The 15,566-nt window shown below is 27.1% G+C and overlaps 1 protein-coding gene across 1 annotated transcript; it reads right to left on the bottom strand.

Annotated features, from left to right (window-relative positions):
- Positions 1–606: 606 nt before the first annotated feature.
- On the bottom strand, positions 607–11,109 carry LOC113553434 (neuroglian-like). Its single transcript, XM_026956761.2, is given in 23 exon segments — positions 607–2,365; positions 3,027–3,115; positions 3,194–3,401; positions 3,608–3,774; positions 3,859–4,029; positions 4,099–4,366; positions 4,526–4,712; positions 4,774–4,892; positions 4,952–5,186; positions 5,252–5,577; positions 5,580–5,619; positions 5,690–5,970; positions 6,034–6,125; positions 6,872–7,049; positions 7,120–7,395; positions 7,483–7,673; positions 7,751–7,912; positions 7,978–8,117; positions 8,198–8,391; positions 8,459–8,574; positions 8,646–8,775; positions 9,217–9,329; positions 10,934–11,109. Coding segments are annotated over 22 exon segments (3,789 nt in total). The 5' UTR covers positions 9,293–9,329; positions 10,934–11,109; the 3' UTR covers positions 607–2,222.
- Between the last annotated feature and the right edge of the window lie 4,457 nt (positions 11,110–15,566).

Below are 15,566 nucleotides of genomic sequence, written 5' to 3'. Positions count from 1 at the left end.
AGTGAATAGCATTACGCATATAGATAATTTTTCTAAAACAATTTTATTCAAATAATTTAAAAAAATCAATTTTAGATGAATATTTTATTTTATTCATATAATTTGTACAACCCTGACTTACACTTGACCAACTAAACAATAATAGCCTGATATCAGTGGTCAGTGACAAAAGTCTTCTGAATCTAGTCTAATACTTATACTTAGTACGACATATTATACTTCACATAATAATATCGCACAGTTCATAGTACAATTCTATTGGGACAATGAATAAATTAAAAGATCAGCTTAGATTGACAATAAAAAAATTAGAAATCGTCCAACATCTTGTAATGACTAAATAATACTATACTAACAATTTTTAACTAATCAAAACATTATTTTGAAAAATGGTAGATTAATAAATAATAACTCAACATTCATCTCACTGAATAATATGAAAACTGAAAATAAAAACTACTCTTTACATAGCAAAAATGAGTGTTATTATTTAAATGAAACAAAAACATAAATCAATGTACAATAAAAGAATAATAAATAAAATATTAACATCATAAGCAATAAATATTATTTTATTGTTCGATCAATTTAGTAAATTTAACTTGTGCAATCCTTTTATATTTTATTTGTACAATATAAATGATAATTGTTATATAAGCTGTAACTTAATATTATTATGTTAACTATTTGACTTTGACTGGACTAATGATTTTCAAATTGATTAGTCTATTAGTTATTTAGAAATAACAATATACTGTATAACTTCATAATTATGTTCATAGAAAAATGGAAATTATAAAAAAAAAACACATCACATTACCTTTGCCATTTAGTTAGGTATTTTAGTATAACCTACTAGTTTATTAAAAATACAAAATTATACTTAGATTAATACTGCAAATGTGTAAAATATATCTTAACTTAAAAATAACAATTTGATGTGTTTAGAAAATAAAAATAAATAAATAATATCATAGGGCACTGGAAAATAATGACAAAAAAAAAAAATAAAAATAAAAATATATATTTTACATCTAAATTGACTTAACTAAATACAGGTGCAATATTTTATTTAAAATGTGATATACTAAAATATTAAGTGTTGTTGTTTAATATATCTCTATGAGGCAAAGTAGGCATGTCACATTATAATATTTGTTTTTGAATAAAGGTAAAAACGTTTTACATTGGTTTATAATAATATATATTTACGAACTTATCTAAGATCTATTTATAATTTATATGGAATGCATGCGTTACACTAATATGTAAAAAAAAAAAAAAAACGGTTATACAAATATAATAACAAGGATTATTCTATAAAGGGCAGTGAAAGGTGGTGGTGAAAATTTGATCAAAAATATATTTTAATATATTGTTCATATTAAAAATTGGATTGACATTTACAAAAATAAAATAAATGTTTATCTTTTAAAATAAATATTGTCATGAAACATAGGTCACTTTTATAATTAAATGTGATGTGAAATCATAGTTTGGCTTCATTTTAAATTTGATTTTGAGATCAAAAAAAGAAAAAGAAAATGCCATTGTTCATGAATAATACTGATTACAAAATAATAATACATACTAAACAGTAAACATATAAAATTATTAGAGGTCTATATATAACATAACAAATATTTAAAAAGGTGTTAAATGAAGCGCAGGCCTAGCGTGCATTTTAAAATTAATATAAATTAACAGAATTAATCACAACAACAACCAAACCATTCTAAGAATGACAGTGGCATAAAATCAAAAGTTGCAGCAATGCCTTTAATTGGTATGGTATGAATACAAAATTCTGATATTAATTTAAATATATTTATAAATGTATGAATAGTTTTAATATATTAAAAATAATACTACTTCTTCTTTTCCAATTGAAATTAAATAGTTAAGTTAGTATTCCTAATGTAACTATTTTTTTTTTTTTTTATCATGAACTTAAAAATGTTTTTATCACAGACGAGGAATTCTAATATGAAATTAATAGACACGTTACAAAAATACAACCATTAGTTACAACAAAAGACAACAATAGTCTGTGTCTTTACAATTAAATTATTTTTTTTTAAGCGTTATTGGTCAAATAATAAATAGTAATACTGACATAAAAAGCTTTGGTTTTAGGGCAGGGAAGATTTTTTAAAAATGCATAAAAATATTTCATGTACTATATAGGTAAATGAGTAAATGCCAAAAATATTTTTTGCGAATTATACATAAGTGGCAGCAGAGGACGAACCGGTGACAGCTTGAAGTGGAGATTGTGGTTGTGGTTGAGGTTGAGATTGCTGTTGCCGATTTTTTCTAGCAGTGCCATATTGACCAATAAAAGATCCGTCCTCAGTAAACTGAGCTGTTAAATTTAAACATAGATATAAATAATATGATTTTTACAAATAATACGTTTATTTTTGTGGTTATGTACTCACACATTTAGACAAGAGTAGCGAAACCGGCCGAAGTGGTTTCGCCTTGTCTTTTTTTACCATACAAGCCAATGAAAGAGCCATCTTCATTCATTCCTTCTACAAGTGAAATGGAAGAGAAAACAAAATAATAACTAACATGCAGGATATTGAAAAACAGACTAAATATAAAAATGTGTGCAATATAATAAAATATAATTATTTTACTTAATAAAATTATTATAACAATGACTGAATTATAATTAAATAAAAAATATGTTTGATAAAAACTTAGATCTCTTTAGGCAATATAATATACCAGAAATGCACAATAGTTTTTGTATTGTATAATCATTTAAAAAACATATTTACTTTGTAATGAGCTATAATGATTTTTTTTCTACAATCAAGATTCTATCTGGTGATACTAACATGCACATAGAACAACATATTTAATACAGTTTGAATTTTGAATACTAAATGAACAATTTGTACTTTAAAGTGCTATTGTCAAACGGTATAGCAATGAGGTAGTAAACGGTGTAGTAATGGATATTATGTTAACAAAATATAATGAAATTGATGCAAAAATACTAGAAAAATATATACCTGTGTCTCCTTCTCCATATTCTGCCATTGAATCTGTATCACTTTCTGGAGATTGTTTTTCACTTCCTAATCTTTTTGCACCACCAAGTCTAATAAAAAAAAAGAGAAAATACAATCATTTAACATTAATACAAAGTAATGAAAATGTACAACATTTATAAACATACGGTTGTGAATATTCATGAAAATGAGGTTCATCAGGATAATCATGTCGACCACGGGCAGCTTCTGATTCATGCACTACATATTTTCCTCCTCTATTACGTTTTATTATACATACAATAATTAACATGATAATGAGGAATAACAAAGCTAACAGCATTGCAATAAACCATCCTGATGTAGCCATATTTTCACTTCTTCGAATTATTGGATCTAAATAATTAAAATTAAAATAGTATTTTAAAAATATTAAGTGTGACCAAATTTATAAAAAGTAGTGAGTAAGGAGTTCACCTTTATATATTATTATAATTTATAACAATGTTATAAAAATAAAAATTAACTTCCTATCAGTTACTTGCATAAAATTTAAAAATGATAAGATAAGGAATAGTTATTTTAGTTTTGAATAAATGTACCTGAGCTTGATGCTTCAATTTCAGCAATATCAGATTCTTTCATGGTATTACCATCCACAGCAACTACAACAAATTCATATAATTCTCCTGGTTTTAAACCCTTGACATCAATAAAATTCATGTCAAGTTCAGGTTTAGTTTCTTCATACAAGTTGGCACCTTTAAGCCTATAAACAATTATTATATAAATTAAGCAAAAATGCATAAGTACATATGGTAAAGAATGGCATTTCTTCAAATTGTATTTTTACTTGTATTTTACAAAGAAGTGAGATCCTGGGTTTCCATCAAGTTTAGGCATCCATAAAATGCGAACTGTATCAAAATTATTATTATAACCTTTATGGACATAATTGAACTCTGGCTTATCCAATTCAGTTCCTTCGGGCAAAGGAGATTTAGTTTGTTGTTCAATAAAAAATCTATAGAAGAATAACATTGTATTATTATCTTACATATAAAAACTTAAGTTACACAAAATCTTTACGCACGGTTCGCCAACACCAGCATTAGTAGTTGCTTTAATGTAGATTCGATAATTAGTTGATGGTTTAAGTGAAGCCAATTTAGCAGTAGTTTGTTTAGGATCAGTAATAGCAGGACGTTGTGATTTTTCTCCAACGCCTTCTTGAGTCATAGCTTCATAAGAAATCTCGTAGCCTGTCAACACTCCATTTGCTTCTTCTGGTGGTTGCCAACTTAACAAAATGGCAGAAGAACCCCATTGTTCAGCTTCAACTCCATGAACAGGTCCTGGAACTAAACATAATATTTTTCATTATTACAACCCTAAAAATTAATTTATGATCTGTCATACTAATAAAGTAATAAGTAATTTGATAAATAAGAAAAATTTAGGTATTCTTTCAAATATTGAATTTTTAAATTAAATAAATTACAAATTTCTACAGTATTTACCTCCTTCAGGAGTATTAAAAGTTATTGCTTGACTAGGCGGTCCATTAAAACGACTGTTGTGTGCAAGTATACGCACATAGTGTTTAGCATTTGGTAAAAATTTCTTAATTTCCACTTTTGTCATATCCGAACTAACTTGTTCTTCAATCATATTGTTTTCTCCATCTCTCTCAGTCCAAAATTGAATCTATATCAGGTAATTAATGAATATAATCCAATTACATAATTTAAGTATTAAATAAATTTACCTTGTAGCCTTTAAAATTTCCCTTAATAGATTCTGGTGAAACAGGTTCCCAACTTAATATTGCACTTCTACTTCCAGTAACATTCAAAACAGTCAAATTTTGAGGAGTCTCGACAGGAACTATACAAATTAATAATTACAACTAAAATAGAAACAGTTAATAATGAATTATAATTTACCATCTTCGCCTGAATATCCAATAACTTCATTTTGCAGTACATTAGATTCACCCTTTTCATTGGATGCAACTACTTTGACTTTATACCGTTGGTATGTTGGTTGATTATCTATCTTTAATTCTTTAATAGTATAGTCCGTTATTTCTTCTGAATTCCAGACTTGGCCAGGTATATCTTGTTTCCAATAAACTCTATATCTTAGGCCCGGAGCATTATGTTCAATTTTTGGCATTGGCTAAATATTTTTTAATATTGTTTTAATTTTGGAAAATAATTTCTTTAAGTCAAAATATCACTTACTGTCCAGCTAATAACAAGGTTAGACGGTGTTGTACCAGCAGCTTCAACATTTTCTGGATTTTTATACGGTACATCTGGTTGAGTGGTACAAACACTTGAATGTAAAGATGGGTTTGATCTACCAATTTTGTTTACTGCAATTACTCGAAATGTAAAATTTGCCCATGGTGTCATTGGTACAATAAATGTTTGACCAGATGCAGGTACATTATCTGATGCAACTGACCATGTATCAGGAGCAAAACTAGTATTGTATTCAATAGTGTAACGTAAGATAGGTGCACGATTATCTCCCTTAGGTTGCCATTTTACAGCTGCATCTTTTTATTACAAGTAATTCCTAACAATTGTGGTGGATTGGGCTTATCCTAAAGTTTTATGTAAAAAAAATGTATAGATTAACAATGTAACATTTAACCAAATAAAAGCCTTTATTACTTGAACAATAAGCATGGCACTAGCTGTTGCTTGATCCAACTCAGTTCTAGCTAAACACGTATACATTCCAGAATCCAATTCAATAGTCTTAGTGATAGTCATGGAATAATCATTTGTTTTGACAAAACGAGGTTCAGTGTCAAAATTTATAGGTTCGTCTTTAGCTAACCAGTCAATGTTAAGATGCAAAGATTGATCAGAAGTTGCTGTACAATGAAATGTGGCTACTGCTCCAGCTACTACTTCATAATCTTCTGGTTCAGCAGTGATTTGTGTATGTTCTACAGATAAATGTTATTATTTTAGTTATAGTTAGTTTAATATAAAAATTGTTAATTGCAAACCTTTAACAGTAAGAGTTCCAGATGCATTTGCTGTTCCATAGTTATTAGTAGCAATGCAAGTATAGTTTCCAGCATCAGTAAAACTTACTTCACTAAAAAAAAGTTCAATATTAGTAATTACAAAGAAATGAATGAATTGAGCGTAATTAGTAGGGTTAGGATGTTTATCTTTTTGCATATTTTTTTAAGTTGTCCTCCAATAGCTTCCATTGTTATAAAAAAATGTATTTCATATCTATATTTAAAATATAGACACAAAAATATTCTATTAATAATTAAATTAATCTCTATACATTTATTGCATTTTTTGTCCACATTTCTTTATTTTTAAATGCATATTTTTCAAAGTTATCATGCATAACTGTTTTTAGTGCATAAACATCTTAACCCTAGTAATCAGAATAATTTAAATTTTATCGATTATTAGAGAACTGTATTAAGATATTACCGAACATTTTAATACTATTATTTATCGCATCATAACTAAATAAATACAATTTTTATAAAAATTAAAAATATTAAAAAAAAAATAATTTTAGTCAAAAAAACCTTATGATGTATTAATAGTAGGTGACACGTAAACCTTGTCAATTGACCTTTAATTGTATTAAAGATAAAAAAAAATTATTATTGTTTCTACTATAAATCATGGTAAAATTAAAGTAATATAAATAAATTAAAACTAGCAAAAATTTTTTTGCAATGCTTGGAATATAGAAAAATATTGTTAATTTAAAGAATTTTTAGTTGTTAAATATTGTCAATAAATTGGCCATAAAAATAAATTAAATTAAATGAATTGAGAATAATCATTAACCTTGAGTTCTATGAAACTAACCTTATTTGTAAGTCCCCATTATCCAGTGTTGAATAACGTCCACCAGTTAATTCTATATTGTTTCTTGTCCACTTTACATGAGGTTTTGGTACTCCAAAATTTTTACATCCAATAGTAATAGCACGGCCATCAACAGTTTCTACTTTATGAGGGGGTTCAGTGATTTCAGGTGCCAATGCTAATATACAAAAAATTAATGATGTTACAAAAAATTATAAAAATTCTAGAATGTTTTAATAATAACATACCCAATACATTAATATAAACATCCTTATACACATATCCAATACTGTTGGTTGCATTACAACCATAATTTCCAGTATCATTTTTAGTCAGTGGAGTAATTGTAATAGAATTAGAAGTTACAAATCGTCTGGGATTTGGTGATGCTTCACTTAATGGTCGACCATTATGAATCCATTTAATTGTAGGTTCTGGATTACCAGTTGCTTCACATTTAATAACTGCAGTTTCTCCTTCAGCTCCTTCAACGATTTGTGGAACCACAGTAAAATATGGCACAGCTGATAATTAAATTGTAATAAAAAAGTTTGTTTTAATAAATACATTTTATAAATTATAATTATTAATTAATATAAATATTATTGTACCCATAACATCCAGTTCAATGTTATATGATTGAGGTGATCCCACACCATTACTAACTTCACAAGTGTATTTTCCCTTATCTTCAAATTTAACTTTCCGAATAATCAAACTTTTGCCATAATTTCCCTGACTTACTCTTTCGTTGGATTGTATAGGTCTGCCATCTTTTAGCCAAACAGTTTCTGGTAAGGGACTGCAAGTATAAATTTAAAAAAATTAGTTAATTACCTAAAACATTATATAGATAAATGCATTTATAATATCACTTACGTTCCACCATAAATACAAAACAATTCAACTTTTTTATCCAACAACGCAACTTCATTTCTTCTAGTTACATATTGTTGAGTAGGTGGATATTTATTTTGTAAAGCTGTTTCTGCAGTTTGAATAACATTCAAATTTACAGGATTTCCTAGTTTATACTCGCTCCTAATAATTACAATGAGTTAAGTTCATATTTCTATGAGATATTTTAATAACTAAATAATACATACATTGTCAATGATTCGGCATAGCAAAAATATGTAGAGCCATCACTGGTATCATGTCTAGTTACATTTGAAAACCAGAGATTACCTTCCGGATCTAATGTCATTCTAGTGTTATTAACTGTTGTTAATCCACCTGCTTTATTCTAAAAGTAAATTAATCATAATTATTAATTACCTATTGCATGTATGTTTTATATAAATTAATTATTTTTCAAGTATTTACCCTTATAAGCCAATATACATTTGGCTTAGGCCATCCAGTTGGAGGATGACAAGCAAGTCTAAATGGATCACCTTCTTGAGCTTCAACATAGAGTTTTGGTTCATCTTTAAAGGAATTTAATTCAGCCTTCACAACCATCACAGATTTAGAAGTAGCTGTACCCCAAGGATTTTCAGCGAAACATTGATATTGTCCTGAAAAATAAAATGTAGTTTGATTAATTAAAATTGATAACTAATAATTATACAAAAACAAACATACCAAGATCTTCATCCCTGGGTTCAGTAACAGTTAATGAACCACGACCAGGTTGTTGAGCTATTCTGTCATCATAGGCCTGCCAATCAAAATTCTTACCATTTTTCATCCATCGATACCTATCATAAAAAATTAAAATATTGAATTGTATAATTTAAATAATGAATATATATTTTATAATTTTTAATACTTTGGAGCAGGTTCTCCTTCTGCTTCACAATCAATTACAAATGGTCTAACATTTTGATTTTGAACAGTGGCTACTTGAAATAGTAATTCATCTGTGTACGGTTCTTTGACAATTCTTGGTGGAGATTGAACTAGAATCATTTAATCATAACAAGAACATAAATACACAACTAATGGAATGAGTAAAGAATCTTGTCAAAATATTATTAATCAAATTTCTCTTTAATATAATATATTTTTTAAGTTTTTATACATATATATTTAATGATTGAAACTAAAACATATAACCATTGTCATATTTCAAAAGTTAAGACAATAAAAGTGAAACCATTAAACATTAAGGCATGTATATAAAAAATTATATACATATTTCTTTAGTTAAATATATTCTTTTTATTTTAGTTTAAAGTTGAAATAAAATAGCAAATTACAAATAAAAAAATAAAAATAAATTTAATGTCTTAATGATTATAATTAATAATTAATAATAATCTACATCATGCATTTATGTTATGTACCTAACAAAAATACTTCCATACTTTTATTTTATAAAAATAAATGTAGGTACTTACTTATAGATGAAGTTGTTACAAGAAATAAAAATAATAATTCAACTGAGTACAGTAAATGCTTGGAAATTCTGTACATTTTGATGTTTTTCTGCTCCAAATATATTGATTAAAAGCTAAAAAAAATCAATCTTAAATTAAATTTTTATCATGCTAATTATTTTAATTAAATATGAACCATACAATTTAAGATAAAGGTTTAGAAAATTAACTTTAATTATAATAGGTATATATTAATTGGATAATTAAGACTAATGTCAGTTTTTTAACTATCAAACTTATTTATATAGCTACTAATTATTAATAAAGGTTATTTAATTTGATAACAGTTCAAATTATTTCAGAATTTCAGATTTGTTTTAATTGTTTTTGTTTTAATAATTTTTTTAAAAAAATATTTCATTATTTATAAATAGAAAAATAGAGGATTCATTTTACAATTCTTATCTTAAATTTGTAAGAGCTAAGACAACTATTTATAGAGATGAAAATATGCATGACTCATTATGACTCATAAGTGTAACAAATTTTCTAGATTTTAAAACTGAAGTTAAGTAAATAGACAACAAGTAAAAGTAACTTTTTTAAGGATTATTTTAAAATAGATTTTTATAAATAACTATACAGGTGACATTAATAAAAAAAACGCAATATAATTTTAGCGATAATAATGATTTAATATTAAATTAAATTAGCTATAGCTACAAGACAAATGGTTAATAATTTTTAACTGCTATAGGCAACAAGTGTAACAAAGGTTTTTGTGCCAACTAGGAATTTTGTTTAAAAATAAATTGTTTGTCTTTAGAAAAATTCATATTCTATAAAATAGCTAAAAATTAGTAATTGTAATAGGTAAAGTAAAGAAAAAGTAGATACAAGGTAAATGTTTATCATATTTAAATTGCATACATAAAGAATTTTTTTAACCAAAATAGAAAATGGTGACCAATTCAAAGTTTATGTGAATGCTATAATTAATGATAACAAATAAATAGGAAAATGCATTATTTATCATAATTGATATCTTTAAAATTGTTATTGTAATATTACAAATATTTATGTATAAATTGTAATGAAATATAACTATTAGAATATTACTAGATTCATACCAACTAAAATTGTTACACTATTTATATTTTTCAGTATTTTTAAGTTTTATGTCAAGTAGCAGTATATAGTTTAAACATTACCTTATAGCAATATGGAAATAAGTCAAAATAAAGAAAATTGTTATTAGCAGCAAAGTTTATCTAATGGAAAGAACAGTCTACAGTAGTAACAAAACAACCAACACCATTATCCTAATAGGTCAATAGGACCTCAGTCATACATTGGCATTTATCTTTTGTAACTTACGAGCACAATTTAACAGTCAATTACAGTTGAAGGATACATAGTTTATAGTTTATAATATCCAGTATCTCATAAATATTATGAATGAGTGACCCCTACCCCCATGACAGTTTAAATCAACGTAACAATAGGTAGGTATATGTAGATAGAAAACGATTGGTTGGGGAAAAAAATTATTATGTTAAGCTCGAATAGTGGTGCTCTGGTCACGTACTCAATAATAACTCCTACGTTGTATTTAAGATTGCGTGTGAATTAAAACGGATAGCGTGTGTAAAAAAAAAATAAATTTTGTAGTTAACTGTTAACGCCTAGGTAAACCCGAAAAATGTATAATATACAAAAATTTCAACTTAACACTTACCTATTTTAATGTTATTGAACTGAACACAAACACAATATTAAACATAATTAGGTTTCGACGGCATTTAAATTTAGTACGTCAATTTAAATTATAAATTACATATTAGAAAATAAGAACCGACAATACATACAAACTATACCTCTCGGCTGACGGCTGCTGCTGTCACTAGTCACTACTGCAGTTGCAGTTACACCCACAAATAAACAAAACACAAAAATTCCATGGAAAACATGGTCACACCATGGAACATACTATTGAGGTTAGGTATATAATCAAATAAATAATTTTAAAATCGTCTTACTACAACAACAACAACCACAAACACTTTAACGGTCGGCGACCGCAATAAGATAATATGGTGATAGGCCTTCTAACAAACTACACTAGAGCGCGCTCTCATTATCGAAAAACGTGCCAAGAAGGCGAAATCATTTACCCGCCACTGCGAAATCGAAAACTGCACTGAATCAATTTTCAAACTTACGTTTTGCGGTTTTCCCATTTCACGTTATGAAAAAAAAAATGAGACAATATTAAAATGTTAACATATTAGAAATTATAACTTACCACATAAACATATTTGTGAATTATATTATTGTATTTTAATATTTTGTCATTGTTAAATCATATTTTGTTAATTTATTTATTTTTTTTGTATATGTTTATTTATTTATTCAAATATACGGACGTAAATTACAATTTCGAATGTGTGCACACAAGATATTAACAAATTAGTAAACAAGAAAAAGACATTATAACAAAAATTATACATAAAACTAATAGTATTTGTAATACTAGTAGTATGTGTAGGTTTATTATTTTTTTACGATTATTAAAGTTTAAGACTATATAAGTTCATTTCAGTGGCGATCAAACTGATAGGATGAAAAGCATAGATCCCCCCCATGACTTTTTTGCTTTAATATTTATAACAATTGAATTTATATTATATATCGCACTATAATGTCAATTTATTAAATTTCATTTTATTTTTACGCCACATAACGAAATCATTTGACCGTCACTGGTTATTTAATTGAATTTTAATCAATTTTGTTAACGTGTTTGTTTAACAGCGATTGATGTTTTGAATCAGTTATGGCATTTAAAAAAGTGAAAAATAGAAGTTGTTAAAAATAATATGTTGTATATTTTTTATAATTCTTAAATATAAAAAAAAATTAAAATACACGTAATCATGTATCTCTGATTGTTATGAATTAGAAGTCGTAGTTTAAGTGATTATATTATACTTTTCGTGATATCGCAGTTTATCATCTGCTACAACGATCATCACTTCGGCCAGAGACGATTCAAAGGGTGTTGCACTGTTGCTTTAAAGTAGAAACCAGACTACTAAAAATGTGTCACTGACTATAGTTACCATAGTAGTTATAGATTGAAGTTCAATTTATTTATAGACCATTTTTTTTATACGACTTAAACTCTCTTCCAATATGCAATCGTAAATATTTTAACAATTTTACAAGTCGTTAATTTCTAACAATTGATTAATATACTTGAAAATACGAAGAAAAAAACAATAATTCGTTGTGTTAATACGACTTCTTACTTTACCCGTAACATATTATATATACGCAAAAGATTGCGAATGGGTATAATTTTGTAGGTATTCCCACCTAAATATTTTTTATTCATACATAACAGTAATTGATATTTTAAATCAGTTATTACAGTTTAAAAAGTGAAAAATAGAAGTTAGTAAAATTACTATATAACGTTTTTTTTATTATTTATTAAAATTAAAATATTTCAGCATATTACATGCTATTACAAGTTTGATTACCTACCAATCATAAGTTATAAATTACAATTTTTAATAGCAGTTAGTTATTGATCTTCGTCTTCGCTTGATTCAGAAAGAAGGAGATCTTGCGGTAGATTTGAAACATTCGTTTCCCAGGTTATAGAATATAATTGTATATTTACAAGAAGGTTATTGAATTTGATTTTTAGCCTATCGCGGAGTAAAAGGATTCCTGTATCATTATGAATTTTTCTATTTAATAAATTTTAATAATGCTTAGATTTAAAGAAAAATCGTAGCACATAAAGTTTATAGAGTCACAAATCCCTGATCGTTGTGATCTAGAAGTTGTTTTTTACGAGATTATATTATATCGCAACTTCACACTACGGCCAAAGGACAGAGACGGCTTAAAAACTGTTGCCACAAAGTTAAAACTATACTACTATAGGGATACGTTAGTGCGTTACTAACCACTATGTCAATTAAATAGTTTGAAGTTGAATACTATATGTAATAATAATAATACTATGTTTTGTAAGACTAAATACCAATTTAACTTAGTTCAATGCAATATGCAAGTGTACACTATTATACACATTTGGGAAAGGGGATTCTTAATTTTTTGCACTATTTTGCAAATTCCTGTCCATTAGTCCCATCATAACTATATAACTATATAACTCCTATATTACTGCTGCTACAGTAATACACTTTGTAGTACCTATATCTGGTCGCATATTTTTCTCGTCGGTTTCAAATTTTATTGTTTTCCGGTGTATTCTTACAAGTTGCTAGTGTTCTCTTCGAAGTTCGAACTACTAACTATTGAACCTATTTCACCGCCTCTTCTCTTGCAATAAGCTTTGAAAATATTTTAATGATTTTATAAGTCCTTAATTTTTAATAATTGTTTTATATACTCATACATAAAAAAAATAAAACAGTAATTCATTGTGTAAATATGTTTTTCAATTTATTCACATTTTAATAACAAATCGAGGTATATATATAATTTATATAGACATGAAGTTTACAGGGTCGTGAATCTCTGCAATCGCTTTTACGAGATTATAAAACATCGCAGTTGCATAATAATTAGTAACTACTAAGGGACAACAGATAATTTAAAAGCTGTAACCTGAAAATTGAAACTTTACCACTAGAGATGCGTTACTTACCACAATGTAATTTATACAGATTGAAGTTGAGTACAATGTATATTTTATAGACCTTCAAGCTTATATGACTTATAATACTTATATTATCAATTTAGGTCAATTATGCCATATGCAAGTGTACTATACACCTACATTTTGGCGAGAGGGATTCTTGATTCTTATGTCCATTTTGCAAATTCCTGTTCATCCGTCATATTCCACTGCTGCTACAACACTCTTTAGTACCTATATCTAGTTGCTTATTTTTATCAGTCTTCCTGGTGTATTCTTACAAGTAGTGTTCTTCTCGATGGTTATAACTACTAATTGTTGAAACTATTTTGCTGCCTTTTCTATTAAATATGTCTTGCAATAAGCTTTGAAAATTTTTTAACGATTTACACTACTAATGTTTTGTATTCTATTATATGGGTAATAATATATATCGTATAGGTGGAGTATTTCACTACACAGCAGGTCTGCAAACCACGAACACTCATTCTTTTGTCTGTTCGTAAAATTTACGTGTACGACGTTGACGTGCAAAAGTTTACTTGGGCACCACGGTACCATGATATTCAATCGATGCGTCTTTACTTGAAGCTAAATTAACATCACAATATAACAGAGATCACCAATTAATATTTTTGAAGGGCCACATTAGGAATCTGAAAATTTTTCGCGGGCCTTTAAAATTCTATGTAGATATATTCGTATTATTTAAAAACCAATAATATTTAACAAAAATAATAATTTACAATAATAATACATATAATGTCGTAATATTGAATATAAAATTATGATTTACGATTGCAGGTTTCATTCGGCTGTTTTTGTCTTAATACAAAGTTATACACGTAACGCGCGGTTATTATTTCATGTGTAGATCTGATTTTTTTTTTGTCTACGGTGATAAAATCGGGTGTCACAATAATTCAAAATGGGCCAATAATACGTGTTCAAAATGTCTACGCGTGATGTATACCCGAAGTCATATAATCATTATGAAAATCAGTAAAAACGGTTTTGCGGACGAATGTTTAATAGTTATACAGTGCAGGCAAATTCCGCTTAGACCGAACCAACGGTGACGACTTAATATGAACTAAAATGATATTATATTATGCAGAATTCACGCATATTGTATGAGCCTCTGTGTGTAAAGAAAGCATTTTATCTTGTGTACGATGTACCTATACAAATATAAAAGTCGATAAAACGCCGTTCCACTATTTATGTGAGTACTATTTTTTTTTCATTTTTAGTCATTGTTTCCGTAAACGGCGTAAACTATATAATTAATTTTGTTAAAACTTTTTTCTCAGAAAAAATATTAAATGTTGTTTTAAAATAATAATATTAATACGGTCAACAGTAATCTATTAATCCAGACACGATCAACGCATAAAACATTAAAACATTCATATTACAACGTATAACGGAATTTTTATTTTGTTTAATAACACAGGAAACGATTAATTTTGTATTAAATTTTATAGATTTTTGCGTTATAGAAATTCACTGCCAGTGTCAATTCGATCTTACAAATTAATCATAAAGAATGTTAAATATGTTCGGCGGTATCCGGTCAAGGATTCGGTTCAGTTGATCGTACTGACAGAGAACTCGGCCCTTTGACATTATCCGATTATTTGACGGATTTTCGGCGAACAGTATCCGTGAACAATAAGCATAGTACATGAAT

This window comes from Rhopalosiphum maidis, chromosome 1, assembly GCF_003676215.2.
Source record: "Rhopalosiphum maidis isolate BTI-1 chromosome 1, ASM367621v3, whole genome shotgun sequence".
NCBI lineage: Eukaryota > Metazoa > Arthropoda > Insecta > Hemiptera > Aphididae > Rhopalosiphum > Rhopalosiphum maidis.
This window is presented reverse-complemented; position numbering and strand designations above follow the sequence as displayed.